Source organism: Argiope bruennichi, chromosome X1, assembly GCF_947563725.1.
Source record: "Argiope bruennichi chromosome X1, qqArgBrue1.1, whole genome shotgun sequence".
In the NCBI taxonomy this organism is placed as follows: Eukaryota; Metazoa; Arthropoda; class Arachnida; order Araneae; family Araneidae; genus Argiope; species Argiope bruennichi.
Genome location: NC_079162.1, coordinates 82,061,853 through 82,077,413, shown reverse-complemented (window position 1 = coordinate 82,077,413; position 15,561 = coordinate 82,061,853). Strand labels below are relative to the sequence as shown.

The 15,561-nt window shown below is 30.0% G+C and overlaps 1 protein-coding gene across 3 annotated transcripts in view; it reads right to left on the bottom strand.

Moving 5' to 3' along the window:
* LOC129959084 (protein Wnt-2b-A-like) overlaps positions 1 to 15,561 on the bottom strand; it is a 116,354-nt gene that overhangs the window by 49,292 nt on the left and 51,501 nt on the right. For all 3 annotated transcript variants that reach the window (XM_056071890.1, XM_056071892.1, XM_056071891.1), the window contains one exon: positions 13,539 to 13,795. In XM_056071890.1, the coding sequence (XP_055927865.1) occupies positions 13,539 to 13,795 (257 nt within the window). The remainder of the gene's footprint in view (positions 1 to 13,538; positions 13,796 to 15,561) is intronic.

The following is a 15,561-nucleotide window of genomic DNA, read 5'->3' as shown; positions in this document are numbered from 1 at the left end:
AGTTATCAAACAAAAGTACGAAGGTGAACTATTTAGCTAATGAAGTTATTCCAAAAACAGTAAGAAATTGTTAGGTCTAAACTTTAAATAAATATTAAGTAGTTTAATATTTCATAATAGAGTCAATCCACAAGATGCCATAGTCACTTGATAAACATTACTACGAAATTAATATCTAAACGCACGTTATCTTACGCTATGCTATGACGCCATGCGTTTTTCTCCCAGCAAATGAGATCGTGATGGTCTGGTGGCAAGGTCACAACTTTGGAATTGGAGAATTCTAGGTTCGAAGCCAATTCCTCTTCCTCAAAAGATCCGCCGTGAGTCTATTTCTGGTATGGTGTGGAATTTGGAAAGAGAGGCACCATCTCAGGCATCGTCGTAATCTTCAAATTACAGTTAACATTGTGAGAACCACCCCAAAATAGCTTATTACTTCATAACATAACGTTAATATAAACTAAATTTCCTGCCATGTGTATTTCGAGTTCCAAAGTAAAATTTGCAGAACTCTATGGACGTGTATCAGGTGACGTTGGATTTATTCCATCTAAAAAAAATCTTTTTATTAACAAATGTGTTAGAATGACCAGAATTTTCATTTGATATGACATAATAAAAAGCCGATGTAAACAGATCAGCATTAAAGGCAATTTCATAAAATGTTTCAAATTCCCTTTCTATGTTAAAAATGAAATTTTTTCATTGAAGATTGTTTCTGTACATTAATTTGAGTCAAAGGTTTTGCAAATATTTCTTATTCTTTTTTATTTTCCAGAATAAATCTCTCATTCCACATTACCCCTTTACTTTTTCAGAATTTCAGATAAAAAAAGAAAATTATGATCTTTTAGGAAATACACGAATATAAAAAATATTCATGCCAGAACAGAAGACAAAAGAAAATAACGGTATTAAGTTTTGGTACAAATGGTTTTAAGCAAAAAAATTTTATTCGTTAATACCTAAATAATACATAATAACATAAAGGTCATAAATCTTCATTATTCATGTGAGAAGCTTTCAAAATTACTTCCCGAAGAAAAATTTATAGAAAAAATTTGGTATGATATCTATCGATAATTTTTTCAATATTATACATTTTAGTTTAATGTCATCTTTCATTAAAAGGATATTCAAAGTGACCGGTTTATGCTAAATAAATGGACTGATTTAAGATAAATCAACTGTCGAATAAAATCCTTTACATTCAACAATGATTCAAAATTTTCAAGTTGAACAAATTATTTCCACATTCGGATATATCACTTTAAATTACTGATAGTAAAATAGATTAAATCAATTTAAAATGCACTATCATAAAAGAAGAGTTTTTTTTGGTAAGAGAGAGTAAGTATAAAAACTTGAAAATCTTCAAACCAAATGAAAATTTTGTTACATTCAATAAACACGTAGATATTAAAAATTATAGATACATATGGAAACTGATTTACTTATCGAAATATATAGTATTAGCATTTCGAGAAAATTTGTTGGATGTTCTAAAATATGGAGAAGATATGTGATGGTGTGTTTGAAGTTCTCCAACATATTGAAAATTTCTTAGAAATACACCACATATTTCTTTTCAGATATAAAATAGTGGCAAATGCTAAAAACTGCCTTTTAATAACAAAGAACCAGAATACCTCTTTTCGGATATAAAATAGAGCTAAATGCTAAACACTGCCTTTTAATTAAAAAAAACCAGGATATGTTTTTTCTTATATAAAATAGAGGTAAATGCTAAACACTGCATTTTAATAAAAAAAAAGAACCAGGATATCTCTTTTCTTATATAAAATAGAGGTAAATGCTAAACACTGCCTTTTTTATAACAAAGAACCATAATATTTCAGATATAAAATAGAGAAAAATCAGATACATACATACAGAGAAATTCAGATTTCAGATATAAAATAGAGAAAAATGGTAAACACTGCCTTTTAATGATAAAGAAACTGAATAAATTGTTTCATATGAGAAAAAAAACCCTCAAAAATTAATCGAGCAGTTTCTTGAGAACTGAAAAAAGAAATTAATTTAAAGGAAATTTTGAATAACTGCTCTTTGCAAAATAGCCGATGGTGTTGATACGCTTTCGTATTTTCAAATAAAATTTATTGCATAAAAAATTATGCTTACATTTGGGTTTTTAAAATATTTCAGACTTATCTCTCCCATGGTAACCGATTTTATATGATCTGTAAAATTCCTTAGTAAGCGAATCCTTTTAGTTTGAATTTTTCAAGAACTTGAAAGCTTTTTGAAGGAAAACACTTTAAAAAATAATTTGAATTTTTCAATATAAAAAATAAGTTTTTACAAGGATTTCTGGTTTTTTCAATTGTTTGAAACCAATACAGATAATAAAAATTAATTCATTTTATACTCTACAATACATAGAAAGAATTTGATACCCTATTTTTTTGGTCTATACTTGCAAAATATATATATATAATTGTGACTTCATTTCAATTGACAATAACGTGAAGTTAGATGACAGAGAGGGTATTCTTTTCTTGTTTATGTTCTTATCACCCAAAAACAAAAAATATAAATGTATACCTTTTCCACTATTTACTTTGCACGAAACAGTTTCCACCATACTTCAAAGCTCGCGTCTATTGCTGAGGAACGGTTAGAATCGGTCTTCCCGTCCCAAAGCAATTTACTTCCGAAGAAGTATGTCGAAGTCGCAGATATTTATGTCTTCTGGCGACGTTGCTAACTAGGAAACGAGTTTTTTCACAGATCGTGTTTCTAAATTGAACACCGCATGCAGAGAGACATACATCTTAGTGTTTGAAATGTATTCGCTTCGAATTTAAAAAAAGAGTAGCTCCAAAATAAGTGTAACAGGGTAGTATAAAATAACAATAGTAAATCATACTGAACCCACGTCTTATCAGTTTAGAATACAACATTTTGATGATTCCTCATTTGTCCGGTTCAGCACTCTGATAGAGGATTTGAGGAAGGCCCAGGCGTTTTTTCGATGACGTTTACGATCAGAACGTGTTGACAGTTGAAGCTTTAAGTTATGGTGCTACGACGGTTCCTCTCTAAAATATAACCGAAGGGTTATATCTGTCACCGTCACACATGTGTAGGCGTACTTGGGAAAGCATTTCCAATTCAGAAATACATATTATGGATTGTATCACATTTCTGGTAACAATGTGTGAAAAAAGAATCTAGATGCGTTTTCAACAAAACTGTTTTTTAACACTTTTAATATGATTGCTAACCACGCCCAATGATTACATAATTATAAAAATAAAAAATAAAAATTAAAGAAGCACGCTTTTATTAGTGAGCTGAAAAATAAATAATAATTTTATGTCCAAAAACGTGGTGATCAAAATAAAATCGTGAAAGAAAGTTTTTTTTTCTTTTTTTTCTACTTTATCTTTTCTGCCTTTCATATGTATGATAAATCATTATTATAAATATTATGGCATCTTTCAATTAATTTTTTTCTCAAATTCAATACCAGATGACGCCTCTTGTGTAAAATCAAATTTTAATTAAAGTTAATTCGAATAGTTGATAATTAAGCTCTGAAAATATTAAAAAATTATAAAGTCATCCTGGGTATTAAACTGTTCAAAATTTCAGAGTGCTTGTATATTAGAAACGAATGAAAAATCGATCGCAAAATTATGTCTTTACAAGCATGATACAAATCAAGTGAAATAAAAAAGTTTAAAAATGAATATAATCAGTGCATCGTATGTGATCCACTAAATAGTTATTCAGAAGCTAAATCTAAATATCGATCTAGTTGTTATTTAAACACTATAATCTATAAATCAGCATTGAAAATTTCAGTTTTTTCTTTCTGTTGAATATATGATGATAAGATTTAAATTATTTTTACATTTAAGGTATAATTTATGTTGATTTTTCAAAATTTAGGAACAAACTCTTAATTCTAATAAAAAGTTCAATGACGTGCCATGAAGCATTTATTTTTATTTATTTATTTTGCATAACAGCCTGTAGAAAAATATTTTTTTTTCTTCAGAATGTAAATTCTCGTAACACATAAAATGATCTCTTAATGTGGATAGCTGAAAAAATTTGCTTTAATTATAAACAAGGAATGAAAAAAAAAAAAAAAAAAAAAACCTTCTGAAAACTCTTGCTGAATTTTTTAACAAATAGAATTTGATACAATTTGAATTAAAATAATGAATGGATCCAATTATTAGAATTAGTTCCGATGTTTTTTTATCATCATAAAGGAAAATACCTGTTAAAAAATTTGTTATATAAAGTTATCCTTGTGCCTTAAAATAGCCTTATCCTTAATCATTCCTTTTTGATTCGAACAGTATTTGCTTAGATATGTGCCTTCCTTCATGTAACTTATGGCAGTGAATGGAAGATTTCTCAGTTGTTTAAATAAGTTTTATCTAATAATCATCTTAACCAGTTGTAATTACCTAGAAAAACCCAGCAGAAATATCATTCTTCTACTTTCATATTCATGTTTGAAAATTTACCATTCTAGATTTTTACTAAGATATTGTTTTCTTAGCAGAGAAATTCTTTATGTTGTTTGTTTGTTTGTTTGTTTGTTTCTTATGGCACTTGCCACTGACAAGCCCGCTGTTACGAAGACAGCGATTTAAGCCTGAGGGGGAACGTCTCTTATTTTTTATAGCAGCGCCAACTAGGGCCAAGAGTACGACTTTGCCACTCACGCATCATTCATTCGCTTGCACAACCCCTTTTTACAGGAGGGCACATTCACACATCTCACAGATAGAACAACAGAAGAACAACCATGCCCAAACCGGGACTCGAACCCGGGACGCCCAGATCACGGGGAAGACGCGCTACCCCTATGCCAGGACGCCGGCATTCTTTATGTAATAAGAACTAGTGTAACTAGGCAATATGAAATCCCCGAAAAATGTTTAGGATGAGGGCCTTAGAAAATTGTGATCAATATCTTTAATTATAAAAGTACTTCATTTTTACAGATATTTAATTACTATTTATAATACTGTGGGAGGATTTTTAAGAATCTTAAAATTTATAAAGAAGAAATAAACCGCTCATCAATCATCTGCTTTTTTTTCTCGACATTTTTACTTTTTGTAAAATAGCAATATTTTAAAATTAATTTATATTGATTATTTCGAATTTCATTTCAACAACAAAAAAGAAAAAAAAGGAAGGAAAAAACAGCTTACAAAGCTGTAACACATCAGTATACAATTACATTAATCCCTTAAGATAATGGAACTCTGGCATTTTATCAGTATTACTTCATTATGGTTACACCATTTCACATAAGATCAATTACACAGAGTTTTAAAAAAAACGAGCGTTCCTCTATGCAGATTATTAGAAAAGCAACTCTACAAATACATGATAAACAAATGTTTTTTAAAAAATGCTTTGCTTAATTTTCATAAACAAACACAATCATTTTAACATTTTGGCATCCGGCAAAACAGAAATTGCGTCTCTTTTACTCCATACAGTTTGATGGACCTAGTGGAGCAGTGCATATAAGTAGTGATCGAACAGACACAATTTCCTTCTTATAAGTTTAAAAAAGTTTTTAAAAAAACTGCTGTAGTCGGAATTTTAATCATTATTATTTACCTTTGGAATGGAAACATAGACTCATATAAAATCCAACCTCCTTCAACGAAGATTCCGTCGCTGCTGAGTGAAGAAAAAATCTCTCCTCTTAACTGAATTTATCTACGATTCTGAATGATTGAGAACTATGTACTGGCTCAAATTCAGATATTAAGTTCTCGAGCCTTATGAGTCAAACTAAATTTTTAAAAATGAATAAGTAATGTTTTGTAAACAATGATTGAAATAATGAAAAAGTTAAATAGTAAAGTTTGGCAGTTGGTTTATAAGAGTTCTCTCATATGACAGCTTAATGGATTGTTTATGAACATAAATTTTAAATAAAAGATAGCATAAAGCGTGTTTAATAATTGGAAATTTTCCATGTTTAGATTCTGTGTTCATGAAATAAGGAAATATTTTTTTTTAATTATCAGTCTTAGAACAAAATCCAAATTAGCTCCATGTTTCCACTGAAGGTTCACAACAATGACGCTTTAAATTCATTAAATGTAACGTGAAATGAACTCGAGACATGTAAATTAGAAATATTTTACTCTTTGAGTCAAAATAGAAATGTTAAATACGAAGAAATGTTTAAATATTTAAAAATATGTTAAAAGGGCACTCTCTACATCATATAAAAAAACACAACTCTTACCAATTGTCATCTCTTTTTTTTCAGTCGAAAAGCTATTATAAACGCATTAAACATTTGTACAGACATTTAAAACAGCTTAATGAATATTTATAAAGTATGTAGGATTTTATTTCATGTCTTTTACTTACGCCTATTACTGACAATTCCTTAAAGATGTTGCGACACCTGTGGATTATTGCTCTTAAAACACACCCCAAGTTGGTGCACCTCGCCGCTATCGCAAAGAAGTAAAAGCTTCGCTTAAAATTGTGGGAAATTATTTCTCTGTTTACGTATGTAACCAGCAGTGAAACTAAAGTGAATAATTCATGAAATGTGGTTGACTTTTAATTTAAAGATGTGCTTTGCTTTTCGATTCGGTGGGAGTTATTTACAGCTATGTTCATTTAACTGCCTAGTTTGAAGATATGTAATGCCGTATATGCAGCATCGTAAAACCTGGAAGAATATTACAGATTACAACTGATTGACTTCAATCGTAAATCTAGATAAATATGCCACGAGAGAAAGATAAGTAAACATGCGAAGGAAATTTATTTGAAGTTAAAATGTAATTTGATAGAATAAGAATGCGGCTCTCTTTGTTTTTACGATTCAACAAATCTTAAATGTATACGACAAATGTTGTAAAAGCTCTACTAGTCCAATATCTAATAAAAACGAGTACAATCTATAGCTATTATTATTTTTAACGCATAACAATTATAATTTTTTTAATAGAATGTTCATTTGCATCATTATTAATGTTATTCAAAATATAAAGAAGCTGGAGGAATATATCAGAGGGACTTTATATCCGTGATATATACTGCAATTATTTAACGATAAAAATTATTATGACTAACGAAGCATTAATGATGAAATTTGGGGAGAAATTTAGCAACGACAAACAAGAATTCTTTATTTCTTTGCAAAAATTCTTTACCTTTCAAACATAAGTTCTCACAACTTTCACAAAAACTTAGAAACCATACAGCAATCAACTTCTTTTTGCAATTTATTTTTCCATGTCTAAAACTATAATTTTGAAATGGAATTTGTCTTTGCGAAAAATAATGAAATGTAGCACTTGTCTTACATTACTACTCTAAATAAACTTGTTACTTGAATCCCAAGACCATATTTTATTCTCTCTATAAAGGTCTGGTCATTAATTAAATCTATTTTAAAGGTAAATTGTTCACAGTTTGGATGACTCTCTCCAGTTAAAATGAAATAAACCCTATATATTTAAGTTAGTTTAGCTTAAGAATCATTCAACTCAAGTTGTTAATGTAATATTACTAAATATCTTTGTATAAAGCTCTGTTTCGGGAAGGAGGGTAGGGGGATAGTCAAAGAAATATAGATTTAGCAAAAGGAAATAGATGGAAAATTCACTTTAATATGAAATTAAACTTTTAACATTAAGATAGGATTATCTAAAATTTCCGATGTAGAATGCAAATTAGAATATGTGAGTATAAATTGGAATAATATTTTTTGAAAAATATTTTTAATTTAAGATGGCAATTTCTCATAATTAGAATATTTAATTTTAACCAAATTATTTCCTGTAACTTCAAATTAAGGCTTAAAGATTCCCAATTAATATAACCTTCAATTGTAAAAAGTTAATATTCACATGATGTTCATACGTGATAATGTTACTTTATAACGTAACTTTATTGATAATAGTGTAAATGTATCAATAGGAATTATAGATACCAATTACTTTGTAAGAGCGTAACGAAGATTAGCTAAAGATGCCTTAGCTTTTGTGCCATAAAACACAAATTCGAACCAATTATTCTGCATTGGCGTGAATACTGAATTTTATAATGGAAATATTCAAATACCGATGCAGGAAACATACTTGGATGACTAAAGATAGCTCTATGGCAATATACAGAATACATTTTACATATATTTACAGAATTTGAAGGTTTTACATTTTACAATAGAAAAAAAACACATTCAAAATTTTCCCAAATCTGAATTAGAGTTTTGATAACTCATTGTGGCCCAAAATTTTTATAAATTCTTATTTTTAAATAAAGTGCTAATTAAACAGCTCTTATTAATCCATTTTCAAATCATCAGAAAATTGATTAATAAGAGCAGACTGCTGTCTTTCTATACTTATTGTAGATACAATGATGGCCAGAAAGGGAGGTAAGAAAAGTGCTTCAAAAATATCTTCTTATCAAAAACGTTTCTTACTTTTATTAAAATAGAATAAGAAACCTTTGGTAGAATTCTGTTTATTTTGAAAATTTATTCTTCCAAGTTTTATGATATTAATGACTACGATAAAAAATTAAAGAGTTTACTTATTTTTACTCTGCTCGCTTCTTGATTAAAATTCACATGTTTATTTAAGATATTATTTAATTAATCTTATCATATTTCATAGTCAGCGTCAGTGGTCTTTTTCAGTTTATTTACATCATTAAGTGAAAATCAAACTTTCACCGGCCTAAAGTATTTCAAAAATTCTACTAAAACTGAAATGAGCTAAACATAAAAACTATGCCGACAGAGCTCACTTTTTTTTCTTATTAGTATCTCAAAGCTCAGTCAGGAATATCAAGCATATCTAACTGTTGTCACTTCCTTATCTGAAATTACATTCTCTCCAGTATCCCTTACATCAGTGCATCTTCACAGGCACGTCCGAAATAAGGCGCTAACAGAGTCAAATAAACAAAGGACAAGCCGTCGCTGAAGACGTCGGTTAAGGGGAAAAAAAAAGTATCGATAAAAGTTTATCGGCATCTTGTTTCTTGAACAAAAAAATCTTACGAGTGTCTGGTCATCGAAAGCCAGAATTCTTATCTTTCCAGGTCCCTCTCTGAACTAGAATGAATCACAGCGATGAAACTGTGCGACGCTAATTTGACAGGGCGCAGACATTTCGTGTCTTCAACGCGACCTCGTGTTTTAATGAGCATCTAGTTGCATAGAGCAGACATCTCGGCCCTAACCGTTTCAACATTGGGTTAGCTTCAAGGAAGACCATCAGGTAATTAGAAACGATTTGCGGTAAACGAGAGGGGCCTCTTAATTGCAAGGCCCGCAGGGGCCACGCCCAACCCTGTCAACAAACACGCACGATTTATCGAGGCAAATCGATGTACTGAAAAAAGAGAAGCCACGTATTAATAAGCGTCCGGCCACAGGGCTCTAAAATTGGAGAGAGCTTTACGATTTTCGTATCTCAGCGAGACCACCAAAAAAACTTTGGCTACGGTTGTTTATTTCGTTTTCATGGAATATCATCGGCCTCTCCAAGAGAAACCATATTTTAAAGAGTCTTGACAGCTATAGCCTCATCGCAAACTAAACAGTTTACTTGGGGAACAAGGAACCGTATCACCTGGCACCGAGCCATTCTAAAGCGTCTTTGTTTCAATTCCGAATGACAAAAGCGTGGCACCTGCACACATCCAAAGGATTTCTTCGCATATTACTTTTGCGAGGCCTCCCCATTGAAGGAAGATGAGATCGCACGAGTCCCTTTAAAGATATCAACAGAAAAGAAAAGAAAAAAAAAACATAACGTTGTATGAAGCCAAAGAAATTGCTTTAGAATTTTGGCTTGAAAATTCACTTATGTCTAAATGTAAGTCTTTTTTACGGAATTTTTGCCTTCGAATTTCTTCGATTTTTTAAAATTATTCACGGTTTTCAACAAAATTCAGCTCTATATATTTAAGGGGGGAAAATAGGAACTTAGAATTAATTTTACAATGAATGAATAAAAAGTACTTTGAAATTTCAAAAAAATCTAAGATGAGCTTATTTTATTCCTAATTGTTCAATAAAGAATTTTTTACTAAAAATTTCAAATACTTTAGATTTCATCATTAATTAACTGGGAAACATTAACATCATTCCTGGAATAAATCTGCAATAAACAAGTGAAACTCGATCGTATTATTTTAACAATGTTAACATTTTTATAAAAAAAATAAGTTTAATAATCACGCTGTAGAAATTTTGAGTGCTTAAGATAAATATAATTTCATTCGTAAAGAACTCTAGTACGAAAATGTCAAAATATTTTTCCAAGAAATTAAGAAATGAATGCTTAAAAATAGGAAAAAAAGTTTGTAAAGTTTTTTACTGATTACATCAAATGAATAGAATAAAGTAGAAAGTTCGAATACATGCTCATGATTCCACCAGGACTACCAAAGTATCGAGATTTTTAAACAGAATTACAAGTAGAATTCAATGTTTGCCTTCTGTGAAACTTTACAAGAATTCAGATCTTTATTTATCTCATTGTGAAATTGGGAGAAAAAAACGTTTGAAAGAACATTTGAATGAATTTCAAGCAATATATTTGAAAGAAAAGATCAACTGTTAATGATATCAATCGGTAAAATAAAATAAAAATTGTCAAATATTTTTTTTCATTTTTTTTTATCTAAAGGCAGTTGTATTTAGTAAAAAATATGTAGGCTTAAATTGCAGTAGTTTATTCTTATAAGAGTAAGACAAGAAATGTTTGTTTTTTATTTAACAATCTCCATCCAACCAAATTTTTTCCACATCTTATTTTTATCAACCAAATCTCCCAAAATGTTTTGGCTACATAAACACACACAATTTGGATTTTAATCTCTATCCTTTACTTTATTCATTCCCTTTTTCACACTGCCGTTATTCACAAGCAAGAAATTTTTTTTAATGATCACTTTTCAGAGAGAAACGTTGAAGTAAAAATATAAGCGGATAATACAGAAGCCAAAGATATGAGAAGATTATTTAATCTTTAAAAAAAATTTAATGCAAATTTTTATTTAAATATGGAAAGCATTTTGAGCCAATGGTTCGATTCAGAAAAAAAGGAAAGACAGATTAAATATAAAATAACGGAAAAAGTAAAGATAATTTGAAAATTCATCAGAATTAAATTGTAAAAGTTAAAAAAAAAAATTTTAACTTATCAATATACTTAGAAAAAAATACTTGAAAAATATTTAAAGTTATTACAAATAATTTATGTTTTTAATAGAGTGTAATAAGTTAGAATTAAATTTGTTTATTGAATCAAAGCTTAATTTGTCGAAAAAAATATTATTAGGTGTCTCACTGTTTCTATACACAAAACAATAGAACGAATTTCCAACTCTGAAAAGAAGGTAATCTCAATCATTATCTTAAAGAGGAAACTTGAATCCATTCCTTCAATGTAATTTGGGAACTTGAAGTGAAAACCTTTTCTTTTAATCTTTTCAGTGTGTATCTTATCAAAAATTTTTAAAAAATTGCAAATTCACGATGACAGTTTAAGAATCAGCCTGCCACTTATCACCCTTTGATTCTTAAATTATTTATCTTTTACCTGGCCTTGTCGTTATCTTTAATCGATTAAAAAGCTTATTTCTCTGTAACTGTTTCCTTAGAAACAATGTCTTTCATGTTTTTAACTATACACCCTTATCTCCCCTATTTCCTCCATTTGACCTGCTGAAACGCTCTGAATTGTTATCTACAGGTGATTTGACTCACGTATTTGACGATTTCAAATAGACGAAATTTGATGCCAAATTTTATGAAGAAATAATTATATTTATTTTTTTTTATTATTTCTGCATCACGATATTTATAAATCATACGATTAGATTTAAAGCATGTGGCATTCATGAAATTATCTAACAAGCTTTTGAATCATGTGACATCAAGCTTTTAAACCATGTGGCATCAAATTTTTAAATCGTGTGGTATTTCAAACTATGTGGTATAAAAAAGGCAAAATCCTTTCCACTTTGAGTTGGATATCTCCTATTTGAGAGGAACTTTAAACGTGCTTGGAACTTGGAAGAAGAAAAGAGTAATATACTACGGTTCGGTACCCTCAAAATGTACTACGCTTCGAGAGGAATGGAAGGCATCGAAATTTATATATGTGCATCAATTTATTTCTCAGATAAGAGAAGAGTGAAATCTTTATTTTAAAAAAAGGAATCATTTTACTTTTCTTGTTAAAAGAAATAAATTAAATCTCCAGTGATATTCGAGTTGAAGTGTATATTTGTTCATCATTAGATGAACAAATAAAATAATAATTGAATAAAATTTTTGGGTGATTTAAATGGCAAAATCTCTAATTATCTATCTAATATAACTTAAATAACAAAGTCTTTTTTATCAATTTCTCTTGTATCCTTTTTATCGCTGTTATATTCTTGTTTCTTTAAAGATTTCTTTTCTGTTCAGAATGAAATCGTAAATATTCCGCCAGTTAAATTCTCCATCTCCCCATATTATCTACCTTCTACAATATTTTTACCATTTATTCGTTGACAAAACTGTTTTAGGCAACTCTAACTCTGAAATAAATTATATTTTTAAGAATAAAATGTAAAAAGTGGCATAATCTTTTATACCTGGCTGTCTGAAGCCATGGTAAAAATTCAAGATTCATACAATGTTTTATTTCATTTTTTAATTTTAACATACTGAAATTTTACTTTCATTGCAGATAAATTTTTACATTTATTTACACCATTATGGAATACATTTACTTTCTCATACTCACTTCATTAGTTGGGGACGGTAAGGACAAATTTTAAATCTCTTATTGAAAATCAGTGTTATGTCTTTGGGCTTCTATGATTCTATTCATCATATATTTAAGTGTAAAATGATACACTTTTTTCCATCTCATTCTAAAAATGTATACATAATTTTGCATCGTTTTAATGAATGTATTATAGATTTGCTGCCTTCCTAGACAACTGTCATGGGAGGAGTGTCAACAAAGAGGTGCAAAATGTATATGTCCCCTCTCTACATTGAGCGATTTCAATGCTGGCGATGTTTTATGATAGAAGAAACTATGCGTTCGTAAGCTGCGGCAAACGGATTTCGTTAGATCTCAAAGTAAGAGGGTTGGGACTCTCCAATTAAGATCAATATTGTGGGAGGCTACGAAGGAAGGGAAGCCATTTGGCGTTATCGGCATACCTATTTGATATTGTTCGATGGGTTTTATAGCGGAGAGCTTTTACCAGCCACGTCAGAGGGCTGTAAATAATCTGCCATTGTCACAACGTTTTGTTTGTGTAGCGTTCCGCTCAGCCTTTATGGCCATTCCCTCCATCTTTTACGACTTCAAGCGACGCGATAAAAACTTCACTCGCTGGGGCATAAACTGTAGAGCGGGCTGCCGTAAAACTTTTACACCACGTATAAAATTAAGTCGACGCTTTTATCGGGCAAGTCGTAAAAATTACTAAATTTGTAAAGTGCTAATCGATACTTTTTAATTACTCACGAACGTCCATGACGCCTCCAAAGACAGTACTCGAGTTGCTGAAAGTTGTACAATTCCAACGACTCATCCGAAACTGGTGCTGGCATTCGTCGATACCCATCTTCGCTCCTCGGCCCACAGTTTGCAGAATGTTGGGATTCATCCCACACAGCTCACGCTGACGTTCCACCAAGTAATTCAATTTGCGACAGTACGTCTGGTAGGTCGTTGGTTTCAATTCTAGACTCGTTTGATAAGCGGCTGGCATTCCCAATAGCCTAAGACAAAGAAAGAAAGAAAAATGTCAAGACGAGGAATGCATGATATAACAGGTATCATTCCGTTAAGCAGAATGGTAAAGAAAATTATTCTGACGCTAGTGTTAAAGAAATGTTTGAAGGATTTTCGCTTAAAATTTCCAATATATTTAAGAATATGCAAATATTTAATGAATAATTAAATGGTTTCACAGAATATTTTCTTAAAAATATAAGGTTTCAAACTACTTGAATTAACAGACTGCAGATTATATTGAGCAATGGAAATATTGCGTTTAGTATGTTACATAAAATTTTTTCCCTATTCAGCTTACCATTGTTGTGTGTATAAGTTCTATATGTCTTAACGAATAAAGACAGCTAAATGGAGCATGAATTTTACAAAAGTAGTTTTCACAAAAACAAATGAGAATAAACAATGATGATGTTTTAAAAAATCTTGATTTATATTAATAGATAATTTCTCGGAAAACAGGTACAATAGTCGAGCATCTAATATCTTTATTAGTTAATAATAGATCTAATAATACTGCAATAGTTATTAGTTCATAAAACAACTCAGTAATCTATGGCATAGCTCTCGTTTTTGTAACATCACTGAAATCATTTATATAGAAAAATAATGATTTCTAAGAATTAATTATCTCATGTCCTTCAAGATAAAAATAATTAATCAACTTATTTATAACAATTATCTGTTCTGTATTCAATTTTTGGTAGAGATCCTGAATGATTAATTTTATTGTGATTAATTATTGACTAATTTTTATTAAAAAATATTAATTGTAATGAATCAAGCCATTAATAATCTCCACATCATTCATTAGAATTAATAACTCTTTAGATATCCCAGTAACTGAACAGAAGAATGATCAGAAAAAAAAGAAAGAAAATTTCTTTAAGTTTCATAAGAATTATTTTGCTTTTTATTGTCTTATGTTATTTGCTATGCAATTATTTTTACATAATTTTTATTGGAAGTTATTTGAAGAATCCAAGAATAATATTAAATATATCTTTTTACAGAAAAATTTTTCCATGAAGCACTTTATTTTTTTGCAAATAAAGCATTAGTAATGCCTTATTTTATGATTTATCTCAAGCACATTCTTGTTGATGCTGTCATAATTGAATTGGTGGGGGAAAAAAAGGCTTTTGTAGTTTCCATGAGTTCGCGTGATATCAACAACAACATGTAATCTGATTGCATGCATGCACGCACGCGCGCGCACACGCACACACACACACACACACACACACACACACACACACACACACACACACACACACACACACACACACACACACACACACACACACGCGCGCGCGCACCAAAAAAAAGCCTCCAAGTCAGTTGTAAAAAAAAATCTCTCAAGTTGCTTTTAAAATTTAGGATTCAATTCGTAATCTATAGAAACATTATTATTTTGTTTCTTATTAAATGAATTGATAAATAGCCATTTAAAGATAGTTTCCATGCGTTTCTGCATAGTTATTTCTTCAGGGATAATTTGCTTTCTATTTTACAACGTAATTTTTATCATAAATCGCATATATTAAAAAGAAATTTAAATAGTCCCCACTCTTCAATTAACATTTGTATCCACAAGTTAAAAATAATGTCAGCAATTTTAAATGACGAATCAAGGTTTCTCAATTTCACCATGACACATAGTACTGTCTCTTAAAAACTGATTCGTTTATTTTTATATAACAGTTCTCCTCACAGTAAGTTATTTAAATTAAACTTTGCTCATAATAACTTC